At 44.7% G+C, this 27,950-nt stretch overlaps 2 protein-coding genes across 2 annotated transcripts; both read left to right on the plus strand.

The window, feature by feature from the left end:
- Positions 1-718: 718 nt before the first annotated feature.
- On the plus strand, positions 719-27,212 carry nfatc2ip (nuclear factor of activated T cells 2 interacting protein). Its single transcript, XM_084072204.1, has 10 exons — positions 719-759; positions 3,151-3,504; positions 4,336-4,464; positions 6,802-6,862; positions 7,666-7,783; positions 9,096-9,185; positions 22,690-22,891; positions 25,493-25,637; positions 25,830-25,945; positions 26,484-27,212. The coding sequence occupies exons 2-10, from the start codon at positions 3,151-3,153 to the stop codon at positions 26,649-26,651; spliced, it is 1,383 nt and encodes a 460-aa protein (XP_083928330.1). The 5' UTR covers positions 719-759; the 3' UTR covers positions 26,652-27,212.
- Positions 15,456-18,194, plus strand: LOC311055692 (type II inositol 1,4,5-trisphosphate 5-phosphatase-like; the record flags this gene model as incomplete). The annotated part of the gene is made up of 2 exons (XM_084071958.1): positions 15,456-15,919; positions 16,118-18,194. 2 exons carry the CDS (start codon positions 15,456-15,458, stop codon positions 18,192-18,194), a joined length of 2,541 nt encoding a protein of 846 aa, XP_083928084.1.
- Positions 27,213-27,950: the final 738 nt, after the last annotated feature.

Genomic DNA, 27,950 nt, shown 5'->3' on the forward strand with positions numbered 1-27,950 from the left:
TATAGGGTTCGTCAACGTCGGAAAGGCAACATGTCGGAAAGGCGAAATGCACCCCAAGTTGCTGTAGGCTACTCTGAGTCTCTGTCCTCAACCCTGAGCCACGCAACCCTAGCAAAATGAGCAGGGCTTAGGTAAAATAATAATATTACAGTAATATATTAAAAGTATTAAACTCGTTACTGCCCAACACTGCTGGTTTCATTCAAAGCAGTATAAACTAAAAAGTTGTGGCGGCCTATTAAACCGCCAGCAGAGGGCCTAATAAATAAACCAAAGGCTATGTTGTAACTTATATCTATCCATCATTGAAACTTGAAAAGCAGTTCTCCTATTGGGGTACTGTCACATCCTTCATACATTATGCTTAATTTATGCCCCGAAGGTAAATAATATTTGTAATCAACAAAACGTAGATTAAAACGCGCGTGACACATGGCACGAATTGGGCTAGGAGGCTCGCCTCGCGTCACCATAGATATATGCGCGTCACTACGCGTCACCTACTTTGACCCGCGCGGCGGAAAGCCTATTTCTGTTCACTTCTCAGTGCTCGGATCCGGTCTAAAGCCCGCCCTACCGTATCATTTCAACTCACGTACGCATCGACGTAGGCGGACCGTTTCCGTATCCGCTTAAGACCGGATATGAAAACACCCAACGCGAATGGATCGCCGAGTCTTAAGGTAACCCGGAAGTGAAAGTGTTGAATAGTAAATAATAAAGCTTTGTCGGGACACAACTATAACCCGACGTCTGGCTGTGAGTCTTTATTCGTTTGTTTTTGTTATATTGTTATGTTTTACTGATATTTGTACAATAACAGAGGATATAGTCTGTTATTTTATAGTTTGATATGAATAATTGACCATTAGTTTTTGCTTTATTGTAGTTTTTTGTTGTTGTTCAATCTGTTACTCAGACTGTTATTCAAATTCAAAAGTAGCAGATCTACAAGCTCGAAACGCGTCGCTTGTAGATCTGCTACGTTTGATACTTTTGTGTGACGCTGTACTATGACCAAGCAGTTGATTTACGAAAAAAGTTTTAAATCTGCGCCAAGGATAGCCTCTCACTCCGTTACATACAGCTCCGAGACGAGGTTCCACTGCGAGCTCCACCGGAATTGGTGGACCGCTCGCTAAGGGTCCGTGGATTACCCTTTTCGCCACATTGTATTCAAAAACTAATGGTAGTTTCCAAACTGTACAGATGTTTGAGGATGTTCCGGAACCCTAACCTTTTGGACCGGCATAGCTGTAGAATACAACTCTCGTAGACGTATTTATGATTCTGACGTTTTCAATCTACGAGAGTTGTAGGGTTCACCGCCCCCCCCCCGCCCCCCCGTGGACACAGGGACTTTCAGCACTATACCCCGTAGACACTCCAAACATGTACACAATTGAAAATAAAGGCTTACCGCCACGCCCCAAATGTTAACTCTCGCTACGGGGAAGTAGTTTAATGTAATAATCCATATCTTTCAATAAAGAAGTGTTTTAATGCCGTCTGTGGCCGATTCTGTCGGAAGTTCCCAATGGGCGGTAGTGACGCCCATCTGGTGAAACCCGGAATTACACTCAATGTAAACAGGAAGTAAACGAGGGTGAATAAATGGCGTTCGGCCGCAGACGGCATTAAAACACCTATTTATTGAAATATATGGATTATTACATTAAACTATTACCCCGTAGCGAGAGTTAACATTTGGGGCGTGGGGGTAAGCACCTTTATTTTCAATTTGTACATGTTTAGAGTGTCTACGGGGTATAGTGCTGAAAGTCCCTGTGTCCATGGGGGGGGGGTGAACCCTACAACTGTCGTATATTGAAAACGTCAGAATCATAAATACGTCTACGAGAGTTGTATTCTACAGCTAGGGGGGGGGGGTTGAATGGGAAACATGGCCACAGGCTGACTAAATAAGTGATTTAAACGGTTGTTTCGGGCCGGTCCAAAAAGTTAGGGTTCCGGAACATCCTCAAACGTTTGTAGAATTCGGAGACTACCATTGGTTTTTGGATACGGTGTGGCGAAAAGGGGTAAACGGTGGACCCTTTGCGGCCGTTCAACGGATTCCGGTAGAGATCGCAGTGGAACCTCCATCTCGGAGCTGTGTAGCGGAGTTGAGAGGTTCGTAATGGGGGCTAGTCTGAGGAAGGCTGAGGCAGAGACGCTTATTAACCCTTTAAGACCGGGAGAAGCATCTGTGTCATTTTTTTGGATTTGACCTAAAAAGCATTCTTTTACACTTTGGCTATTCAAAATGATCAGATCTACAAGCTCATAGCGCGCACCGAGTGCCGCGCTACGAGCTTGTGGATCTGCTATTTTTGAGAAATATTGCGAAATGTGTGCAAATCTTTGAATCTTTGAATATATATATATATATTTTTTTTTTCTTTAAGCAAACAGTTTGAACTCAAATCTTTGTTTTTGGGGGTCCCTGGAACAAAATATTTTGAGATGGGGGTCGGCGGGCAAATACATATCATTTTGGGTGGTCCTTGACATGAAAAAGTTTGAGGACCACTGATTATAGCAACATACTTTTTTTTTCAAAAAACTGTTAGGATTTAGAAGACATTTGTAGAATGAAGCAAAGATTTGAGTTAAAATGTATGCTTTTAAAATATATATATTCAAAGATTTGCACTCATTTTCACAATTTTTCAAAAATAGCAGATCTACCAGCTCATAGCGCAGCACAACATCTTTTGAAAATAGCTGCAGATCTGATGCCACGCATTGTGAGCTTCTAGATCTGCTATTTTCAAATGGCCAAATGTATATAGGGCTGAAGTGACTAGTGTATGTTTTGTAATAATAATCCAAATCTACAAAGTAACAGGTAACCCATGCCGAATAGCGAGCGTGAAACCAGCCCCCTGGAGCGCCGAGCGGCATTTCCACCCGCTCCGCTCCGCTCACGTGCTCTGCCCAGTACTAACGAAGCTTGGCTCTGTGTAGCTAAATCATTTGAGACCGGTGTCGCCCTGCTGAAAATAGTAGATCTACAAGCTCACAACTTGTTGCGGCTCCGGCTCGTTGTGAGCTTGTGGGTCTGCTATTTTCGACGTGCGGCACCATCGTGTGACGGACGTATGAATCCAAGGTCTCTCTCTCTCTCTCTCTTTCTCTCTCTCTCAGATGTCTGACAGTGACAGCGATGTGGAGTTCGTCCCGGCGAAGTTCGTCCCAGTGATGCGCTCGCCCAAAGTGAAAAAACGGCCCCGGCGCGGTATCGACCCGTCACCCAGCTATGTGGAGTGCGACTCGCCCAGCTATGTGGATTTCGACACTGGGGTGATACACTACCCCAAAGTCAAACGCCGTCAGCGCGGTAGACCTTCAGCCAGCGATGCGGAGTTGACCCCCGCGAGACCCTCACCCAAAGTTAGAAAACCCCGTCAGCGCGGTAGACCTTCAGCCAGCGAAGTGGAGTTGACCCCCGCGCGACGCTCACCCAAAGTTAGAAGCGCCCCAGGGCCCATTTCAGACAAGGTAAAGGCTCTTGTTTGACAGCTAAGACAGCTTTGTGGAATGGGTTGGGCTGGGCTAGGGTTGGGCCATATATCAATTAGACCAGGTAAGGGGTCTTCAACAGGGGGTCCGGGATCCCTAGGGGGTCCGGGACCCCTAGGGGGTCCTCAGAGTTACTACAGGGGGTCCGGCAAATCTTTGTGTGATAGGATTTTTCTTTTTACATGAACCACTTGAACCCTATTATAGTATCCCTATTCTAAGGACAACTTTAGCCTGGAAATAGCCGATCTACAAGCTCACAACGCCTCGCAGCGCAGTGCCAAAAGTAAAAGTGCTTATTATGCAGAATGTCCCATTTCAAGTTTTCAAATCTTTTGAAAATAGCAGATCTACAAGCTCACAATGTGTCGCATCGCGTTGCATTGTGAGCTTGTAGATCTGCTATTTTCAAATAGCCGAAATATATAGAGAGCTTAAGCGGTTAATGTATGTTTAGTAATAAAAATCTAAATCTAAAAAGTAACTAAATTATTGAAATGATTGTAGTGAAGTAAAAGTACAATATTTGCCTCTGAGATGTAGTGGAGTAGAAATAAAAGTATTGGAAATTGGAGTAAATAAACAAATACCTCAAACTTGTACTTGAGTAAATGCACTTAGTTACTTTACACCACTGGAATATGCAGATCCGCTGATCCAGTCTGGGTCTTTCGCCCTAATTCAAAAAGGCAAAATCAACAGGAAGTTCACATTTTTATAAAAAAATAAATAAATGCAAAACTGGTTTCTGTAATTTAAAAAGTTGGATATTGGCATAACCCTATAGTTCTAACGTATCATCTCCCTCAGATGCCCGACAGTGACGTGGAGGACAACAGTGACAGCGACGCGGAGACCGCTGCAGTGCTTGTCCCGCCCAAACGCCGGCGCATGATCGACGCTTCGGCCATCGCCCCGGTGCCCATATATTCCAACAAGGTAAAAAAAGAGAAGACTCCGTTTGATTAGTGGCTAAGGAAGCTTTGTGGAATGGCAAGGCTCAAAACGTAACCCCATTAACACATTGGGTGCCATAATTTTATAATAACAGATTATGTTCGGTGCCAGAAATCTCACCGTTGAGCTGCGCGGCGCTGTTTAAGCTTGTAGCTCCAAGACGAGAAATCCATGTGAAACAAAGCATGCGTTCATTTTGCACGATGGTCCTGGCTAACGCCTGGAACAATAACATCTCTCACGCGCGATCGTGCTTACAAAATGAGTCGTTTTCCCCAGTGTAAAAAGTTTCAGAGTTATAGGGGTTTTAGAGAAGGAAATAGAACGGAAGCGGATGCGAGCCATGTTTTTTGACATGGTGATCCATCTGTCGTTTCCTTCTCAGAATCACCGTGGGTGATTCCAGAGCTGCTCCAGCCCCTCCCGTGTGGGGAAAAAAAACAAAAAAACAAAAAAGACTGAAAACACGGTTCAGACCGTGTTCGGCAGCTAAAACGGATATTTTTGTAAACGGATAAATAAGTGAAGGTTTTCCAAAACATGCATTTCAGTGGATCAGTGTGGACATGTAATCCGGAGATTTTGAGAAACGATGACGTCATCGCGCATTCGCACATGTGATAGCTGCATTATTTTAATAGCATACGTGAACAAACAATGAAAACAACATTATTAGGGCGCAGCTGCAGCGCAAACAGTAGCCATGGTTCACATGACCGGTGCCGAGTCCCTGGTTTATAGTGGTGTTCGATTTTTTTACATTGCCAACTCTCACATGTACATAAACGTTCAGATTTCAAACATAAAGTGCTTTCCCCCGAGCCACGGACGTTAAAAGGCGATCCGGACCGCGATAAGTACCCGTATCTCCCGTATTGTTCAATAAAAAGGATTTTAATCCCATCACCGGCCATTTTCTCCAAATTTTCTCCGATGCTTTCAACCATGCGACACTAATGGTTGGGAGGTGTATTGCACCTCCCAACCATAATATACATTATTACATATACATTATTAAAACAAAACAAAACAAAACAAAAAAAACAAATGGCCGGCGATGAGATTAAAATACTTTTTATTGAACAATACGGGAGATACGGGTACCGTAGTCCGGATCGCCTTGTAACATCCATGGCTTGGGGGTAAGCACTTTATATTTGAAATCTGAACGTTTATGTAGATGTGAGAGTTGGCAATGTAAAACAAATCGAACACCACTATAAACCAGGGACTCGGCACCGGTCATGTGAACCATGGCTACTGTTTGCGCTGCAGCTGCGCCCTAATAATGTTGTTTTCGTTGTTTGTTCACGTATGCTATTAAAATAATGCAGCTATTGCAGTATTGGGCCTTAACATGTGATTAAAAATGTATATGTATTTATTTATAAAATAAATGTAAATATAAAATCTGATATAAAATTTAAACTTGCAGCTGATCAATGCGTTTCTGCGTCTACGTGTGGACAGGGATTTTTATTTATCTTTGTCATGTGGCCAGGGATTCTTTTCAAAAACGGAGGACTAAAATATCCGTTTAGTAAAATATCCATATACGTGTAGCCTAGGCCTAAATTGTGAGGAAAAAAGGGGGTCCTCTCCTCCGCGTCATCAGTGCCCATACCCTAGGTGGGGTTGGCGAAAGGGCCTCTCTTTGTGGAGTATGCATGTTTTCCCCGTGTCCCCTAGGGTAGGTACCCTCACAAAAAACATGCAGTAATCCTGGTAAGCCGGGGGGCGGCTGATGGAGGGGAAAGGAACTGGTTGGAATAACGTGTTCCTTCCACGCGCTACGTCCTACCGGGGAAACCCCCCCCTGTCAGACTGACTGACTGACTGATAGGCTCTATGCACAGCCGCCATATTGGAAAGAAATTGGGCCTCTTCCTTAATTCCTTCACAGGTGTTACCAATGATACTAATGAAGGCTCTGTTCCATTCTGGTCAAACAGAGTCAGGGTGCTGCTATTGTGCATGTTGGCTCACTGGAGGGTCTGTAACTCTGAGAGTGTACAAATGGAACCAAGGATCCATTTGTACACTCTCAGAGTTATGAGGGTCCTTGAAATCAAAACGTTTGAGAACCACTGTGCTACACTAAATGGAACGGAGCCTTCATTAGTATCATTGGTAACACCTGTTCAGGAAGTAAGGAAGGGGCCCAATTGTTTTTCCAATATGGCTGCTGTGCATAGAGCCTATTGAGTCCCTATTGTTGAAACGCATACTATGACAACAATACCTCACTCTTTGTACGAATAATTGATTGCATGTTTTTATGCGTGTCAAAGTCTTACAGTAGACTGTTCTCATCTCCAGGTGTTCAGCTGCTTGGATCTCAATCAGAAGCCTGTTGAGCTGGATAAGAATGACACTACAGGTAAGGATTTTATGAACACAAACAAAAGTGTGTGTGTGTGTGTGTGTGTGTGTGAGAGAGAGTGATATTGACAGATACTAGATGACATGTACTGTGCCATGATGACAATGAAATGTTGATGCTGTTTGCTTAAAGGGATAGCTCACCCCCAAAATGACTTTTTTTCCCCTATCGATTAGTCATGGAGACTTGAATTCATGAATATCGTTTAATAATAATTTGATGACCAGCAGCGGTTCCGGTAGGAGACACAAAGTCTCCTACCGGAACCGCTGCCGACTGGTCATCAAATTATTGGCTTAGGAATGCGACAAAAACTAAACGCATCCATGAATTCAAGTCTCCATGGGGTGACTAATCAATAGAAAACACGTTTTTCTTTTATGTGAACTATCTATAACAGTGGTTCTCAAACTTTTTCATGTCAAGGACCCCCAAATTTACACTGATTACCCCGCGGACCCCCATTTGAAAAGATAAGCCCAGGGTCCCCAATAAGAGAAGGTTTTTACGGCTCTCTAGCAGTGATTCTCAACCATTTTAATTTCAAGGACCCCCAGTTTGACATGCATTAGGCTACGGACCCCCATCTAATGGCATTTATACCGCTGGGACCCCAATTTATATTCTAAAATCAATGTTAATTTAACTCTGAGTTACAGACCCACAAGGGTCCATTTGGTTCATGTCCATCATTTAGCTGGGGATCCCCTGGAACCCCCTCAAGTACCCCTGGGGGTCCCCGGACCCCACTTTGGGAACCAATGATCTATAATATTGAATTGATTGAATCCTGTTGCCAGCTGCCGTAGCTAAGCGTACGGATGACGTGGCGCTGCCGGAGACCACGGCCCAGACAGACAGCTCCGTCGTCTTCACTGACTCGGAGGACGAGGAGCCGCGGACGGTCGCCGTCCAACCGTGAGTATAGTTCATCTTCTCAATACAGCAGAGCCTCCCTGTCCCATGACGGATGTATGGGTCGTTGCAATCGGCCAACAAAACTTTTTTATCTCTCTATTTTCAACTTTTTATGTATTCGTAAATTAATGCCCTACTTCTAACAGACAAGAATGCCGCACCAAGGTCGTGAAAATAGCCGTTCTACAAGCTCACAACGCGCTGTGATGCGGCGCGTTGTGAGCTTGCAGATCGGCTATAGGCTATTTTCACTACTTTAAAATCGTCGCCTTGCTAAACTAATGGCCTATGCCATTTTTTTTTGTTTTTCAGGAAAAATAAAAAACTGATCCAAAACTATATGATATTTGAGAAGTGATGTAACATAAGAGATTTAAAGGGGCTACACCATGAATTTCATTTTTTTTTAGGTTTTTAGTATTTTTTGGGCTCCCCAGTGTCTCTTGTACCCAAAAAAATATTTTTTTTTAACATTCAGTCATTCATGCTCATTTCATGGATTTCCTGAATGGGCGTGTCTGAACAGGCCATTTCAGAATGGCTGTGCAAGTGATGTCACTTGCACTGATTTTGCATTGACGATGGCCAGACAGAATTGCTCAGTAGCTCCCCCCTGCCCGATAGGACGTTTTGGTATTACAGCTGAAAAAGCTTGGAATGACAGACAGTCAGATTGTGAGAAAAAATATCTGGCTGTTTTTTAGGCTTACAACCTGTTTAAAGCGTATTGGGGGGCAATATTTATATGTAATATATATTTTTTTAATTCATGGTGTAGCCCCTTTAAATATGTTTAAATAGGATTAAATCTGACTTACGCTGTAGGCCAAAAAAATAATTAAAAAATGGCCTAAATCAGTAAAAAATGCCTACTTTGGCCTAAGTCACACTGGGGAGTTAGGCTATTATACTAAAATGGGAGTAAACAGCATGATCCGTTTCAATTATGAGATAAGGCGATTTTACCAGAGGTGGCCAGTGTCATGAGGAGCTGACTTAGGCAAAAATATAATTTTCCTCCAAAAATGACTTAGGCCATTAGTTTAGCAAGGTGACGAAATGTTTGTTTTAAAATAATAATAACAAAGTAACGGTTTTGGTCATACAAGGTTTCCACCCGACAGAAACAACAAAATCTTGAAATCAATTTGAAAAATGTAATTTTTTTTTGTTTTTATAATTAAGTATATATCAACCACACACAATGTTTAGTCTAACTGATTGGTTTGAAGGCAGGAAGAGATTGAAGCTAGGGGTTCTAATACTTCACTAATTTCTCTCTCTCTCTCTCTCTCTCTCTCGTGTTTTGCAGGGTAACCACTATCTTCCGCTCGCCCTCTCCACCACCACCCCAGGGGAGTCCCGATACAAGATCCACGCGGGCCAATCGGCGGAAGGTTAGGTGAGTTGGAGGCCGTCATTCTGCTGTCGTTCATTCTTTTGGACATTTCTAGTGATCTAGGGCAGTGCAGTGGTTCTCAACCTGTGGGTTGGGACCAGTAAAATGACAATTTAAGGACTTTTAAGACCTTTTTATTACCTCGAAAAGAAAAAGACCATTTGCTGCTTCAAAAGTAATCGACAAACTATACAATAAAAGCTGGTGAAACATTGGCCAAATTGTCAAATATGAGAGGCAATTTGCGAGGCGTTGTGAGCTTGTAGATCGGCTATTTTCAAATGTTTTTGATCTTTGTGATAGGAACTTTCTTTTTTTACATTAACCACTTGAACCCCTTCTGGTGGGAGCATTCCACCGAAAATAGCCGACCTGCAAGTTTACAACGTTGTCACGTCGTAAGCTTGTACAGCGGCTATTTTCGGTGAAGAGGTTTGGTGTAAACAAACAAATAGAAAACATACATTTTACACAACACTGACGATAGTGCTGTGAAACAAGTCTACGAATCTACTGTATCTATAAAGGTTTAATCGGCAACACAATACAATTATTTCGTGGGGGTCATGGCTGCTTCAGCTCTCTCTGCTAATGGGTCCTTGGCCTTAAAAAACGTTGAAGACCCCTGCTCTAGTTGGATAATGTAGCACTTGCCTTGAACCAGAGTCCTGCAACGGGCCGGGTATCCGCGGATACCCGACGGGTACCCGCGTTTGACAGGTGAAAACGGGTGAAATTTTTACTTTGATAAGATCACGGGGACGGGCGGTACTGAACTAATCGCGGGCGGGTATCATTTTATTGTGAAAATCAGAGAGCACTGTCTCCGCCCAAACAACGTCACATATGTAACTTAACACAGCACAACTGCATGGAGCACGCTGGTCAGTTATCTTAACTCACGAAAACACATTGAACGTCCTGTTAAACCTTCAAATTAAAACCATCCGACGACGTAAACAACGACACATGTGTGCTGCGTAGATGCACGTTTACGGCTTAAGCTCGCTCCTCCGTCTTCACTTGATTTCTGTACGAACCTGACCACTGAATGTAGCGCTGTTAAGGCTGCTATCTTTTTCAACACACTTTTCAATAGGATTTGCATTTTACTGTAATGTAATCACGCGTAAACGGGCGGACAACGGGTCGTTTATTTTGACGATCTGATTATTGACGGGCGGGGCGGGCGCGGGTTCTCAAAATTGGACCCCGTGCAGGACTCTGCCTTGAACGACGCAACTCTGCCCCCAAACAGCCAACGCTATCAAACCCACATTCCTGAACCAGTCTTGAAAGGTGATAGCTACAAACCTTTTCAAGTGTAACAACACTGACTATATAGTTGCACTTGACTCTTTAGTCTTATAGCAGGTGGTTTGATAGCAGGTACTCAGCCAACCTAACAATGGGTTGGCTGAGAAACCTGTACAAACAGACCCAGTGCCTTCAATGGACCACCCACACAGAAACACATGTGCGCGTGCACGCATGCCCGCACACACACACACACACACACACACACACACACACACACACACACACACACACACACACACACACACACACACACACACACACACACTGAAAAGCTGCTGCAACCAGAACTTGCCTGTTGCAGTGCAGTCCATGGAAGGAGAGAACTGTCCCAAAAATAATGACAAAAACACTTTAACAAGAGAAATGCCAGAATGTAGGAGACACACCCACCAAAGTTCCCTACAACATCCTCACGGATGGAGGCCGCACGCTCCGGTGCAGTCGGCGTCGCCTCCTACAAACCAGCGAGGGATAATACAAGTCAGGAAGTCACAGCAGATGGCCAGCAGGTGGAACCTCATGATCACTGAATCTACGACTTTACAGCAGAGTGCTGCAGGTAGGCTCTATGCACAGCAGCCATATTATCACTTCCTTCACAGGTGTTACCAATGATACTAATGAAGGCTCTGTTCCATTTAGTGTAGCACAGTGGTTTCCACGACCCCCATAACTCTCAGAGTTACACACCCGTAAGAAGTGTTTCCAGTGAGCCAACATGCACAATATCAGCATCCTGACCTGACTCTGTTTGACCAGAATGAACAGAACCTTCATTAGTATCATTGATAACTCCTGTGAATATCTTCATTGCGACCGTAGGTCGCACTTACTACAGAAAGCTGCTCCAGGTGTCCGTCCGTCACTCCGTCACTCCGTCACACACGTTACACTTTTGCCCTGCTCATATCTCCGCACCCATTGCCCCGATCCATGCCACATTTTGCACACACACTCCTTACCTGCCAAACTACACCCTCCAAGGACCCCCGGAGCTCCAAGGACCCCCAGCTGCCTCGGGGACCCCCAAGTGTAAAAAATGAGCACATGTGGACAAATTACCAACTGACCACCCCAACGGGGCTGCTCACGGGGCATTCCCGGGGACCACCCACTCCTGGTGCTCCAGAACGGATGCAAAAGTGGTGGCGCCCCCAGTGGAGGACCCCCTGCCACTGCAGCTCACAATCGCCGTTACAGCCCTCTTCTGTATACATGTGACCTACGGTCGCTTATCTCCCGATTAGAGAGTCTTACTGGTAATATGGCTGCTGTGAATAGAGCCTATTCCCCCAAAGTGACACTACACTGGCCGGGGTTACATGGACAATATTTATTCATTCAGAATGAACTCATTCCTAACAGAGATTTATACCCAGCTATTTACATGGAACCTGAATGAAAGTATTCCTCGTTTACATGACAAAGCATTCATTCCGAATTTTAACTTTTGACATGCGCAAAGTGGTTCCCGCCTACGCCCCGGGCATAGACCAGGGGCCGCCCGGCTCCACTACCCGGGCCGGACCTTCCCCTGGTGGGCAATGGGGAGGAGGCAATAGCCCCCTTGTGCCTCCACGGCGGAGGTCTGACGGTCGTAGGCAGGCCCGGGAAGCAACGCACTGACTCCTGGCCAAGCAGCGTTTGTATTCCGCAAAGCCAAATGCATGTAGTGACTGGGAGACAAAGATAAAACGTTTATAGTCAATTCAAATGACATTTGTGTGAAATCTGCAGACCCCCCCTCTGATCTCTTTGTAGCACAACGGTCGTGTAAAAAAAGAAAAAGAGATCTACAAGCTAACAACTCGTTGCGTGGCAAAGCATTGTTAGCTTATAGATCTGATGTTTTCTGGCACGTGACTGCCTCTAAGCTTACGCAGGTACCACAACTCTCACTCTCACTTATTTCCACTGAAAATGCTGCTTATTTGACATGATTTCATACACTTGCCGACTGTCTGGTGCACTCGACACCTTGATCGCTTCACTTGACTTTACCCGCCTGACTGGTCCTGTAAGCATAAGCAGTCGTGTGCACACACAGACACACATGGCATTGTCTTCACTCTCTTGTCACATAAGCAGCCGCACCACTTTAAACAAAAGTATCACTGTAGGCAGAATCACTAACAGACATTTATTGTATGGAAATAACAAAAGCATTTAGTGAGGAAGGAACTTATTTGTTTTACGCACCAGAATGGCCAGAGGAAATGTACACACATTTGTTCCTCGCTTGCATGTTCATATTTTGCATGTTCATATCAGCCTACACTGCTGCACTGACTACATTCTTTCAGGAAAGTTGTGTGTGTGTGTGTGTGTGTGTGTGTGTGTGTGTGTGTGTGTGTGTGTGTGTGTGTGTGTGTGTGTGTGTGTGTGTGTGTGTGTGTGTGTGTGTGTGTGTGTGTGTGTGTGTGTGTGTGTGTGTGTGTGGAGTACTTCAGTTAACCAGCAGTAGTAGCTTAAAAAAGTGCACAGTTTATAACTTATTAGCTTTCTTCTAGTTTTTCAATTCAATTGCATTCCGTTTTTGCTAGCTAGCTGCAATTTTCTCTCTCTCCGTTTTTCTTTTTCCCTGTTGAATTGTTGCACACATTCCTGATTCCCTGTGTATTCTAGTTCTTCGTCACTGCCACTCCGACCATTATTGCTAGGGAGAGTACCGACAACCAACCACGTCTCCTGCAATACGTGTGGAGTCGAGGCCACTTCTTTTCACCTGACAGTGAGGAGTTTGACCTCGAGGACGAGGACGTATGTAGAGCAGGGGTCTTCAACATGTTACAGACCAAGTAGCAGGGACCCCCACTACATATTGTATAAAACTGCGTTGCAGATCAAACTTTTTAATAGATAGCGTCATTGACCTTTTTGACCGCACTATGTCAGTGTTGTGTACATTTGTTTGCAGGTGCACATGATCTTTTCTATTAATATGTTGGATTCATGTTAATGTGTATTTTCAGACTTAAACCCCTTAGTTAAAACCTCAATACTTGGTAAACTTGACCGTTGGCTCTGTACGTGGTCTGCTCTTTTCCGCCCGCTACACCAAAAAACCTCTTTGCCGAAAATAGCAGATCTACAAGCTCACAACGCCTCAGAATAGGGATGCGAGGCTATCACACAAAGCTTTGGCGGGACCCCCTGTTAGTAACTCTGAGGACCCCCTGGGGTTCCTGGAGCCCCTGTTGAAGACTCCTGATGTAGATGAACATGCTATTCCTCCTCCAGGGTTCCCACACATTTTTACCAATTTCCAAAACTTTTCCAGAATATTTAACCCAATTTCCAGGCCTATATACAATCATTCAGCGCAATAGACCATATTCACACGGCGGCCATGTTTCTATGAAGTCAATGAAAGTAGCCACCCCGGGTGGCGGCACTTTCAATGTTAAATTCCAATATGGCCGCCGTGTGAATATGGTCTATAGGCTTTATTCACAGCAGCCATATTATGAAGACATTCACAGGTGTTACCAATGATACTAATGAAGGCTCTGTTCCATTCTGGTCAAACAGAGTCAGGGTGCTGATATTGTGCATGTTGGCTCACTGGAAACACTATGCTACACCAGTGGGTCTACAGTTGGGGTCATGGGCTTCCAAATGGCCCCTTACAGGTGTGTAACTCTGAGAGTGTACAAATGGAACCAAATGGACCCGTAAGGGTCCATTTGGTTCCATTTGTACACTCTCAGAGTTATGGGAGTCGTGGAAACCACTGTGCTAGACTAAATGGAACAGAGCCTTCATTAGTATCATTGGTAACACCTGTGAAGGAAGTGATTATATGGCTGCTGTGAATAGAGCCTATTATGAGTCTCTTTTACTCCTATGTGCAATGCCCAAAGACAGGCAGTGTTGCAGAAAATAAAGCATAGAATATAATTCCATTCCAAATTTCGTGCCAAATTTACTAACTAACTACGCATCTCGCTGCATCACGTTGTGAGCTTGTATCTGTTATTTTTGTCACGTCCCGGTATGCATTAGGCTGCAAAAAACTACTTATGTTACATATTTTGTGTAATGTTATATGTGTTTTGGAAAATCAATAGCCAAAAGCACACATGCATAGTCAAATATTTTGCCAGGAGCCTTGATAAATTCCAGAACCCTTGATACTTTCCAAACCTTTTCCAGGACTGGAAAAAGTTTTCTCATTTAAAAATATTTCCAGGAATTTCATGACCGTGGGGACCCTGCTCCTCCAGTAGTTCCACACCCCTGTCATACAGGCGCTCTGGACAATCTGTAGGAGTTACTATAGTGCAGCAAGGCAGATCACCCTCCCCGTCTGGCTTCCCTCCCACAAACGGTCAATTAATTGTGTTCGTATGGACGCCCAGCCAGGCCGGAGGCCCACCATAGTCTCTGTGGTGGTAGGCTAGAACTTTACCCCTGTGCCATTGAATGCAATTGAGCATTCTACTTGAGGAGTTTTCATTCATCTGTTCCCATTCATTCTATATTGTTCATTTTGAACCCTAAGTTTGCACACAGCCAGCTAACTCGCCTCATGGCACATTTTTAATTAACTTATGGACTTGTTTCTATTTGCATATTTCATGGGTTTTGTGAAAACTTACATTTTGTGAATTCATCACCCATCGCCCTGCCGTGCCTCCATATTTGGGCAAAACTGACGTCATCAATGTCGCCATAACACGACCCAGTCCAAACTCTCCTATTGGCTATTGTACATGGCTGTCAGGTGATATTGAGACGGCGTGGGCTTAACCGAGTGATGTAACGCCCAAGGAATAAAAAGAGTCACGGCAGGTCTGCGGGTGTGAGGAACGGAGAGAAGTCGCTGTGTCCCCTGGAAGACGCTCATTCACACCAGGTGTGGTATTACAGACAATGTTTGTCCGACGATGACAGAAAGGACCGTCTATTTCCCCACGTCCCCACAGGCTTTTTGCGTGCAACCACAGGAGGATGGCCACTGACGCGTCACTCGAGGACATCATTCCAGTATCCTGTGAATTCGCTGTTGTGGAAGTGTCGCCACCGGATGAACTAGAGGTCGTGGGTGCTGACACCAGGGTAAGAGTCAGCTTCCGGGAGCAGGAGCTAGAGCTCAAACTCCCCTTTGGTTCCCATTCACGCCTTTTTCTCAGCGAAGTCGACCGGGCCTGGAGTGATGTCTGCAAGTCCCCCTCGCAGGCACCGATGTTAGAGTGGCTCTGCAAGTATCGCAAAAGAGTCATTAAACAGGCCCTCGCTCCCCTCGGGGCGACTCTGACCAAAATCAACAAACACCGGAAAACGGGAAAACCATTGAGGACGGACAAAAAGGGATCGCTAGAGGAGCACGTCGGTGCCGACAGTGGATTAAAGCAGTCGGGGCCAGAGAGTCCAGACAAAGGGAGTCCTGAAGGCAGGGAAGACATGGTTCGCCCGTCCGGCGACACGACGTCCAGCCACACACCGGCCAGCCACACACCGGCCAGCCACGCGCCGTCTAAAGCCCAAATACTGGGTATGGCGGTGCCCTCGTCCGGCGACACAACGTCCAGCCACACACTGGCCAGCCACGCGCCGTCTAAAGCCCAAATGCTGGGCATGCCGGTGCGCTCGTCCGGCGACGCGCCGTCCAGCCACACACCGGCCAGTCACGCGCCGTCTAAAGCCCAAATGCTGGGCATGCCACGGTTTAGCGGCTTTCGCAACTACCTCATCAGATGTGAGCTGCAGAAAAAAGAAGACAGCTACACGTACCTGGAGAACTTCAGTTTCTTCCTCGGTACGTACAATGTGAACGGTCAATCGCCGAGGGAAAGCCTCCGTCCTTGGCTCGGCTGCAGCCCCGTCCCCCCCGACATGTACGCCGTAGGTTTCCAGGAGCTGGACCTGAGCAAAGCGGCTTTCTTTTTCAACGACACACCCAGAGAGCCCGAGTGGATGACGGCGGTATTCGAGGCTCTGCACCCGGAAGCCAAGTATGTTTTAGTGAAGCTGGTGCGTCTGGTCGGCATGATGCTGCTGTTCTACGTGAAGAAGGAACACGCCAAGGTCATCTCTGAAGTGGAGGCTGAGTCCGTGGGCACCGGCATCATGGGACGAATGGGGAACAAGGGAGCGGTGGCGATACGTTTTCGCTTTCACAACTCCAATATCTGTGTGGTCAACTCACACTTATCGGCCCACATCGAGTGCGAGAGACGCAACCAAGACTACAAGGACATCTGCAGCCGTCTCCAATTTCACCCCCTGGACCCCATGCGGGCCCCCCTCCCCATCATGAAGCACAATGTGGTCCTGTGGGTTGGGGACCTGAACTACAGAATTAGTGACCTCGATGTCAAACATGTGAAGAATCTAATCACTAAGAAGGACTTTGAAACGCTGCACAACTTTGACCAGCTGAAGAGGCAGATTGATGAGCAGGCTGCGTTCATCGGTTTCGCCGAGGGTGCAATTGACTTCCAGCCCACCTACAAATACAACACGGGCTCTGACCAGTGGGACACGAGTGAGAAATGTCGGGTGCCTGCCTGGTGCGATCGGATCCTGTGGCGAGGGAAGAACATCAGACAACTGCAGTACCAGAGCCACATGACCCTGAAAGCCAGCGATCACAAGCCAGTCAGCTCCCTGCTCGAGATCGGGATCAAGGTGGTGGACGAAGAGGCCCACAAGAAGACCTTTGAAGAGATTGTACGCTCCATAGACAAGATGGAGGCGGAGTGCACTCCGTCCATAACCTTGTCCAAGCAAGAGTTCCACTTCAAGGACGTGAAATACATGCAGCACCAGGCGGACACGCTTAGATTGTACAACAACGGGCGCGTCCCGTGTCAGTTTGCGTTCATCCAGAAGTTAGACGAGCCCGCCTACTGCAAGCCGTGGCTCACCGCCACTCCGCACAAGGGCTTCATCGCTCAGGGCGGTCACATGGACGTCGACCTGGAGGTGTTCGTCAACCGGTCGACGGCCACCGAGCTGAACTCGGGCCGGCAGGAGATCGAGGACGTCCTGGTGCTCCACTTGGAACGGGGACAGGACTACTTCGTCTCCGTGTCGGGCAACTACCTTCCCAGCTGCTACGGCAGCTCCATCCACACACTGTGCCAGCTGAGGGAGCCCATCCAGCGCACGCCTCGGGAGACCGTCCGCGGACTGAGTGAATCGTCGGCGGACGAGAGCACGACGATCGCCGACAAGCCTCCGGATGTTCCTAAAGAAATCAGGACGATGGTGGACCACTTGCTTCGCCGCGCCATCAATCAGGAGGACCTCTTTCAGCAGCCCGGGCTCCGCCGGGAATTTCGGGAAATAAGGGATAGCCTTGACACGGGCGTGCCGGATTCTCTCCCCGGCAGTAACCACTCGGTGGCCGAGGCTTTGCTTCTCTTCCTAGACGCCCTCCCGGAGCCCGTGGTGCCTTACTCCTCCTACCGGCAGTGCCTAGAGTGCTGCTCTAATGTCAGTGAGTGTAAGAAGGTTATCTCCATGTTGCCCCGGTCCCATAGGAATGTGTTCGGCTATTTGGCTGCCTTTCTTCGAAAGCTGTTGAAAAACTCTGCGTTCAATCGACTCGACGTCAACATCCTGGCCGCCATATTTGCTCCTTTGCTTCTGAGGTCCCGTACGAAGCAGGACCTGGCGGAAAAGAGGAAGACGCAGGAGTTCTTTCAGCACTTTTTGATTGAGGATCCCACTTCACCACCGTGAAGAATATTGACGAACGCGTAAATATAATATGTAAAGAATCAGAATCGGCTCAGTATTCAAAATCCATTGTAATGGTTTCTTCTATGTTCCTAGATGGGTCTCTGTATGGCATGGTCAAGTTAACGGGTAGTAGACCCATCCTCTCATTCGGGCAGCTGAGTAAGCATTAAGTATCACGCACAGGCCATTCCAACGCAGACTGGTGTATCTCCAGTCCTTACGGTACGGTTGAGCATGCTCATTGAGGTCAAATGTGCTGAATGGATGGAGGGATTCTCCGCTCTGTCATACCTGTAAATAATTATATTGTTTAGCTTATTCTTTTTCAATCTTTTGTTTAATTTTTCCATTCAAGGTCACTTGAAATAGAAGGGGGGAAAATACAATTTGCATGTAAAATAATAGAGTGGGTATCCGACATTGAAATCTACAATCCAGTTTTGACCAGTGGGTGATTTCCCTGCCCTCCTTGTCCGTGGTCAGACGGGGACCAAATGTCATCGTAAATAAACTAGCCTGGGATCCAGCCTGCTTCACTACGTTCGACAGATTTTTTTTTCTCACTTCGCTTCTCAGTCTGGAAAGGCTCCTATTTGACTCGTTTTGCAGAACTACACTGGAACTACATATGTTACGTAGGCAACGTCGTCGCTGATTGGATGTTGTTCCAACGAATCACTGGTGTTTTTGTCCCGCCCCGCACCACAGACCAATCAGAAGCCATGGTTCGTTTTCAGCCGTATGGCATGTCCCGCCTCCCTTGGAGATGGAAGCCTTTCCAGACTGAGAAACGGTGTGAGAAAAAAACAAATCCGCCGAACGTAGTGAATCAGGCTGGATCCCAGGCTAATTGTAAACCACCAACCATGCACTTGCTCTGCTGCACAACATAGAATGAGGTAACCGTGTGAAGGATGCGGTGGAATCGACATCGTTTAACTTGTGTTTGGCTTGGTTGTTTGCCAATGCTGGTTCTTACTGCAGCTAGAAGAGGGTCTCTCTGTGTCCACAGCTAACCTCGCCAACCCACACTTTTGATTTTTGATTATTATTACAAAACATACATTAGCCACTTCAGCCCTATGTATATTTTGGCCATTTGAAAATAGCCAATCTACAAGCTCACTTTTGAGCTTGAGTAAATCTGCCATTTTCAAAAGTTTTTTTTTAAACTTGTGAAATGGGACATTCTGCATAATGAGTCCTTTTACTTTTGGTACTTAGATTTTTTATGCCAATACTTTTGTACTTTTACTCAAGTAAATTTTGAATTCCGGACTTTAACTTGTATAATGGAGTAATTCTACATTGCAGTATTGATACTTTTTACTTAACCCATTTAGACCTGGAACGCATCTGTGTCACTTTAGATTTCTTTGGCTATTCAAAAATCTTGGAACTCTCTTTTTTGGGGATTTTTTTCAAAAAACTGTTCGGATTTAGAAAACATTTTTAAGAATCGGCTCAGGTCTTAAATGGTTATGTGCAAAATTGTAGTACTTTTTCCGCCACTGGCTGTCCCTCCATATTTGGCGACGAGTGGTCAAATCACAGGTTGGTCAAATCAGGTTGGTCAAGGTCCACAGGGAAGTTAGCCATTCACAGCACATCCTGCGAAGTGACACCATGTCGTGGCGTCACGGCATGGATCAATTCACACCTAGTGTAAATTGAGCGGTGCTTACATTTTTTACAGTATTATTAATTTCATCATGCGTCTCGCTAGCCAATCACAGCGCGTCTGCGAAGTTTGAAGTTAATTTCATCATGTGTCTCGCTAGCCAATCACAGCACGTCCTACAAAGCTTAGCCTATGGGCGTGTTTTCCACAGCATGATTGGCGTCACAGCGAAAGACACATTTTCACGACGGAAAGAAAAACTTTCACCACGGATGGGTCCTAAACCCTCTTATAGGAGCGGTTGCACCGCTCAAAAATGACAGATGCGTTTCCGGATTGAATGGGGTCTAGAAGAGGGGCCCTTGTCTTTTTGTCTGTGTGGTTGTCTGTCGAGGGTTAATCTCAGGCAGACGTCACTGATCCACAGGGAAGCCTCGCCGTCACTAGACACCATCTTTGTTTTTTTACACGCGGTAGGAGGCGAGCTGTCTAGATATGGGTCTGGTCTGTCTGTCTCTGTGCGTCTGTCTCTCTGTGTCGCCCGTGGCTAATCTCACAAACTGCTGCTGGTCAGCGATAGGCCAAGGTCACAAGGTATCTCGTCACAGTTTTTTCAAGTATTCATTTTAAATAATGGAAGTTAAAGCCTCACTAATATGTAACTTTTTTTAAATGAATACACTGTCATTTTGTCCAATCTGCATGGTAGAGTATGTTAATACAATATAATAACTTGTATAATTGGGGTGGTTGTATTTTGTCTCCCTGCTCTTCTATTGAGACATTTAGATCGTGTCAAAGGTCATGTCTCACGTAGACACAGGATGTGACTCGAATTCTGACCTGATGGTCAAGATTCAATTTATCCCCTGAGCAAGCAGGCACGCTCTATTAGCTCAATGGTAAAAATGTCAGCACTTGCGCTGGAAACCGGGTTCAAATCTGGGGTCGAAGAGGAAAGTTAGTGCTGCTTTAATGGAGGACCGGGCTTAATGTCATAGATTACCATCGTCACGGACTGCACACATGTCCCAAATACACATGGAACCCATGCTGTTATGTGTTATGCCAAACTAGTTACCTGGAAGATTATTTTATTACAACAGACCTTTCTTATGATACAGTATTGCTAAGGAAATGCTGTAGAAGTAATGGACCCTTAGGGCCCTATCTTGCGTGCCATGTTTTACTATTTTGAAAAACATTTAAAAATAGTTCAACTAGCCAATCTACATCGACACGCTGTGAGCTTGTAGATCGGCTATTTGAATTATTTAAAAATGTTTTTCAAAATGGTAAAAACAAGTTTAGGGATAAGGGGTAAGGTGGCGCGCAAGATAGGGCCCATAGACTCAAATCTATAACTTGCTACTTTATTTCTTTGTCTTAATATTTGTTTTACATTTGACTGCTGTAATGTTTAGCAGTTCATGTTATACAAACATATATGAACCAGAAGCCTGATGACAGATTTAACTGTACAACCATTAAGCGCATTGTGAGCTGCTTACTTAGATCGGCTATCCTTGGCTAAGAGAGATTTGGTGCAGACAGGAAAAAACTGACCAAATATAGAGCCAACTTGGATCCGATTTTGAAGTCTATTTACTAAGGGATAGTTCACACCATAAATTAGGTCAACATTCAAGACCTGCACTGTATGAAGTGCCTTTTTACATACATTCTGCTGTGATTTGGTGCTATATAAAATAAAATTGACTTGCAATGGTAGGGGGTGGTCTATACAGTACAACCTGTATAGATACAAGTTAACAGTAGCAAGGAGCAAAGTCAGAGCCACCAAATGCCAAGCCAAATATTTTTTAAATGGAAAGACAGGGTTATTTTAGCAGTGATTCTTTTAACATATTTTCATGTCAAGGACCCCCAAATTGATATGTTTCTGGCCACAGACCCCCATTTGAAAAATATTTTGTACCAGGGACCACTATAAGATTTGTGTTGTTAAAATCTTTCAAGATTATTTCAAATGTTTCACCATTTTTTTCCCTGAAAAGCTGATCTAAAGGCTCACAACATTGCAAAGCGCATGCGTTTTGAGCTTTGTAGAGCTTTGTGGCCGCAACCCACCCCCCGAAATTATCATATTTGAACTGGGAACCCCCCCACCCTGACAAGCACTCGGAATTGTACGCATTACATATAGTTTGCAGATCTACACGTTGTGAGCTTGCAGATTGGCTATTTTCACAATGTTTGCCTCTTTCTTACATAATATTTGGCCAATTTGGTATTAAAAAGGTATTAAAAGTCCTTAAATTGTAACTTTATAAATGTGCAGATACCCTGTATACACTGTATACACTGTATGTTGGTTTGTTTGTTTACTGTTGAGTGAGAAAACAATGTTGCACATTAAGCTAATCATCTGGAGACCCCTTAACACAATTTGGGGACCTGTTTGGGAACCGCTGGGCTAACCCCTATCCAGTGGTGGAAAGTAACTAAGTACATTTACTCAAGTACTGTACTTTTGGGGGAAAAAAATAAAAACTTTAGTTACTAGTTACTTTGTAGATGTTATTACAAAAAACATACATTAGCCACTTCAGCCCTATATACATTTCGACCATTTGGAAATAGCGGCCGACCGGAAGCATTTTTGACATGGATCCACATCCGGCCTCTCCTTCTTAGAGACTCCTTGGATGATCCCAAAGTTTCGTTAGAGCGCCCCACGTGGGAAAAATATATTTTTAAAAAATGGGCCAAAAACGGTCCGTATCGTTTATGGCACATAACGCATAGCTTCTCAAGAACGGTCCGGACCGTTTATGGCACTCAATGTGTTAAGTAACAAATTCCACATGTCGCTCTCTCTCCCCCTCTCTCTCTCCCGTCTCTCTATGTCAGTGAGATGAACAGAAAGCTGAACCTGTTGAAGTCCGGCCTCCTAACGTCGCCGCTGAAAAAAAACAGGCGACGCGGCGACAGCACCCCCTCCACGCCGACCGCGGGATGCGCCCTCAACGAGGACGAAGGCGACGACGACGACCGGGAGGTCACTCTGAAGTTCCGCTGCCGCTCGGTCCTGCACAAAGTCACGGTGCCGTCTGTACGTTACTGACGCCATGACACGTCAGCTTTCTTTGCCTTACACAGTTTGTACATGAAGTTGAGCTTGAACTTCCGCAGAGTGTGAATACGCTCTTATGCACAGCAGCCATATTGGAAAGAAATTGGGCCTCTTCTTACTTCCTTCACAGGTGTTACCAATGATACTAATGAAGGCTCTGTTCCATTCTGGTCAGGGTGCTGATATCGTGCATGTTGGCTCACTAGAAACACTCCATTTTGGTTCCCAAATGGCCCCTTATAGTGGGTGTGTAACTCTGAGAGTTATGGGGGTCCTTGAAAATAAGACAACCACTATGCCACACTAAATGGAACAGAGATTCTTAATTAGTATCATTGGTAACACCCGTGAAGGAAGTAAGAAGGGGCCCAATTCATTCCCAATATGGCTGCTGTGCATAGAGGCTATTGTTTCATTGTTTTCTCCCCAATGCAGTTGTAATGCCAACACACATTTCTGTGCGTTGTCACTGGGCACTCCCTCTTTCATTGGTGTGTCGCCCAGGTTGCACCTAAACCCTAACATTTAACTTTCACAAAAACTATCCCTAACCCTGACCCTAGCCCTAACCAGTGGTGTTAAGTAACTAAGTACATCTACTTAAGTAAGTACTGTACGCACTACATCTCAGAGACAAATATTATACTTTTACTCCACTACAATTATTTGAAAACTTTAGTTACTAGTTACTTAGATTATTATTACAAAACATACACTAACCACTTCATATATATTTTGGCCATTTGAAAATAGCCGATCTACAAGCTTGTAGATCTGCTATTTGCAAAAGATGTTTATACATCTAAAAACGTGTGAACTGGGACATTCTGCATAATGAGTACTTTTACCTTTGTACTTTTAAGTATATTTTGATACCAATACTTTTGTACTTTTACTCAAGTAAATTTTGAATTCCGGACTTTTACTTTACATTGCAGTATTGATATTTTTTAAACATTTGAGTACTTTTTCCACCACTGGAATTACCTTTTTTGAAATCATGATTTGTCTGTCTGTCTATCCATCCAACTTCATCATATCGTCTCGTCTCTGTCGGGTGGAAACCTCATATGTCCAAAACTGTTACTTTCAAATAGGCTCTAGGCACAGCAGCCATATTGGGAATGAATTGGCCCCCTTCTTACTTCCTTCACAGGTGTTACCAATGATACTAATTAAGGCTCTGTTCCATTTACAGTGTGGCATAGTGGTTGTCTTATTTTCAAGGACCCCCATAACTCTCAGAGTTACACACCCACCATAAGGGGCCATTTGGGAACCAAAATGGAGTGTTTCTAGCCAACATGCACGATCTCAGCACCCTGACCAGAATGGAACAGAGCCTTCATTAGTATCATTGGTAACACCTGTGAAGGAAGTAAGAAGAGGCCCAATTTCTTTACAATATGGCTGCTGTGCATAGAGCGTATTAGATTAGATTCAAATTAAAAAAATGGCAAAAGTAGCACGTGTGCCTCGCGACGCGTTTCGAGCTTGTAGATCTGCTACTTTTGACACTTTTGTGTGACGCTGTAGTATGATCAAGTAGGGCGTTAATTTACACAAAAACACAAAGAATTAAGAGTGTGGAGATGGTAGGTTTCTGCCCGACAGCAACGTTATAGAGGAAATTGTGTGCGTTTTCCTCACTAACTTACAGCAGATATATTAGGGCTGTCAGTTCTCTATAATGAATCCCATTTGAATTTCAATGCTTTATTGTTTTTAATATTTGAATATATTTGAATATTTTATATAATATATAATTATATAAAATCATGTATAGTTGTACAATAATAAACACCCACGTGCACACATACAACATAACAGTCTAAACAAAATGGTGAAACCAACTATATTAGTTAGAGGTTATGGCTTTAATTTAGGTTTGTTGTGGTCTTGCAGATCGGCTGGGGCGGAGCTACAGCTCTGCTCCGTCAATAACTGCATGTCGCACACGGACAGAGAAAAGCAGAGCTGAACTCCTCTTAAAGCGACATTTTTTTAAGTAACAATGATTGTCGTTGACTCGTTTGTAATGTAGAGGAGTCCTCTACATTACAAACAACAATGTTACATAAAAACCTTCGCTGTTGTCATAATTATGAAAGTTTCTTAAATGTAACTTTCAAGTGAAGTTTATGGGGGGAAACTTTAAGGGCTTCTGGACCAACGTGGTGTGTCTCAGCGTGACCAGTCAGACACACACACGCACACGCACACAGACACACACACGCACACACTCAGGTGCTCGCCGAGCATGCACAACATAGACACATCTAGTGGTATGGCAGAGACTACGTTCTTAACTCTCTGTGTGCAGTGCAATGAGTGCATGCACTCAAATGTTATGATGTTGATCATGCGTGACATGATGAAAGCATTTGTTTTCGCATTGGTAGTTCAGGAAATAAAAAAACAAAAAATATATTAAAATAAAAAATAATAATAATACATTCGAATACATTTATTTTCTCATTCGAATTATTTTCGAATAGAGAAATTTGTTCTGACAGCCCTAATATATATACGACAGGCTTTGTACTGTAGCTCATTGACACTCTCTTTTTACGTTTTCAGTCTGCGCCGCTAAGCAAGGCAGTGGAAGAGCTGTCCGTCAAGATCAAACTCCCGCCCTCCCGGATCCTTTTGCTCATGAAGGAGAGCGAACTGCCCACTGACTCCACAGCCAATGAGCTCGGCCTCGGCATCGCTGACATCATAGGTGGGTCGCATACAACGCACGCCGTGAGTCAACGGACGGACTCCCGGGCCTCACGTCTTTATGGGATGATGCAAGTGACAGGGATTAGGCATTGACTATTTAACCCCATTAACAGACAGTATACTGTAGTAGACTAATTGAGGCTTCACAGCTCATCCTCATCTTGCCTTGTTTTCACCCCCCGTGTCCCAGACTGTGTGATCATCGAAGAGGAGAAGGAAGAGGCGGACGAGAACGACGACGGGACCATAAGCATCAGAATCCAGAACAAGGAGAGGAGTGCAGCGCAGACCTACTCCATACACAGAGTATGTTTTTTAATACTAAAATGTTTTATCCCACAATTAGGTAACCCTTTTTCACCCGGTGCCAATTTTCTAAGTGATCCTGGGCGCTACACTCCCCCCACCAGCCTAGGGAGCCCAGGGCCATGCTCATGCCTCCTTCAATGCATGAGAGCCAACTGACCTTCTTGTCACTTGACAGGGGGGAGTTTCCCCGGTAGGACGTAGCGTGTCGAAGGAACACGTTATTCCAACCAGTTCCCTTCCCATCCATTTCCGATGAATCTTAACATGGTTAAAATGGAGTTTGAAGTTACACGTTTGTATAGGAAGTGTCTGATAAAATGAATATCAAATATCTAAATACTGAATCAAGCAACCTAAAAACTGTCTGGGGTGCTCCCAAAAGCCCGAGTAGACTATAAAATGACTCAATAAAAAAATTAAAGTGAAATATCCCTTTAATGGGTTTTACGGGTCCTTCACAAGGAAACATTTTTGAGAAGCACCGCTTTAGGTTTGTGGGACATAACTTTACCTCCGTTCCCGTGTGTTTGGTCAGGACGCAGCCCTGGGCTCGGTGCTCCGCCAGTACCTGTCCAGCACGTACGCCGGCGCCAAGCGACAGCCCAAGGTGGTCTTCTGCTTCGACGGCACCACCATCCGACACAGCCAGACCCCCTCCCAGCTGGACATGGAGGACGGTGACGTCATCGACGTGTGGGCGTGAACATTTAACTGTACCGTTGTAACTGTTGCACTTACTTTTTAACTCATTCAGTGCCATTGACGTGTACTACGTCCATTTATTCCCCAAGGCCCAGAGTGCCAAAGACGTGTACACGCGTTCCTTTTTCCCCCCCCCTGCATTTTTGACGAGACATGCCGTTTTCAACGGCCTTTAACACATTAACTTCCAGGGGCTTTGCATTTTTAACTATTTTCTTACCTTTTCAAGTAGTCAAGTCACAGAATATGTATCTCCAGTATGATTGATCCCCTGATGGTTGCTAATCACGGAGGGTTTCACTGTGCTTCCGCAAAAAAAAAAAAAAAAAAACGACCTCCCGTTTGCTTGTTATACGTTGTTGAAAATAGAATGTCTCGCCAAAGTTACATCATCACAGCAACACAGGAGCCGAGATACAGAACATTTCCCAAATACTATAGGCGAATCTTTATTTATTTACTTGGCACTGAATGAATTAATTATTATAAACGTTTTTTTTTCTTTTCTTTTCTTTTCTTTTCTTTTGCGTTTTGTTATTATTTTAATAAACAGTTCTTGGCAGTCTGTGGCTTGTTGTTCTTTTGTAATTAAGCGCTGTAATGCGATATCGTAATGTTTAAATGTCACGTGGCTTGTTGATAATGTTGTGGTTGCAATGAAAATAGTGACTTGTTAAAGAGTGTAAAGCTTGCTGTGGTGGCGCAACAGGAGGGAGACGGCTCTCACGGGGAAACATAATTTAGCATTAGTCTAGGACCTGGCTAAGATATGTATGCACTTAATTTAGGAGAGAATATCTCAACTGTTCTAGGCTAATATGACCCCAGGGAACAATTTAGGAACGTTGACTAATTCTCTATCCGGGACGAAATACCTGAAAATGACCACACCCTTTTTGAAATGACCATAACCGGTGCACTGCTTCCAACATGTGTCTATCTGCTAAACTGTTGGAGCTGCAGATTTACTGAGATGCTAAAAGTGTTCAGAATACTTGTTTAGGGAAACATAGTAAAGTGTAACATTTCTAAATTGATATTTTATGACAGAACAGCTAAAAGAAACCACAAAAAACATACAGTCCAGGGCCATATGCGATATTTTTGCACGAATCAATCTAAAAGCACCACATTTGTCCCAGACATAACCCAGGGCATGCTCTAATGATTTAGCAAGGGTGCCCGAGCCAGGGGCTTCAGGGTCATCATAGTGGCCAAATCCAATATGGCCGCCATCTGACAACGTTTTTGACTATAACGTTTGAACCACACGTTTTTTGACAATTAGAAACATGTTTGA

The sequence above is a fragment of the Gymnoscopelus microlampas genome (genome assembly GCF_963454915.1).
Source record: "Gymnoscopelus microlampas genome assembly, chromosome: 11".
In the NCBI taxonomy this organism is placed as follows: Eukaryota; Metazoa; Chordata; class Actinopteri; order Myctophiformes; family Myctophidae; genus Gymnoscopelus; species Gymnoscopelus microlampas.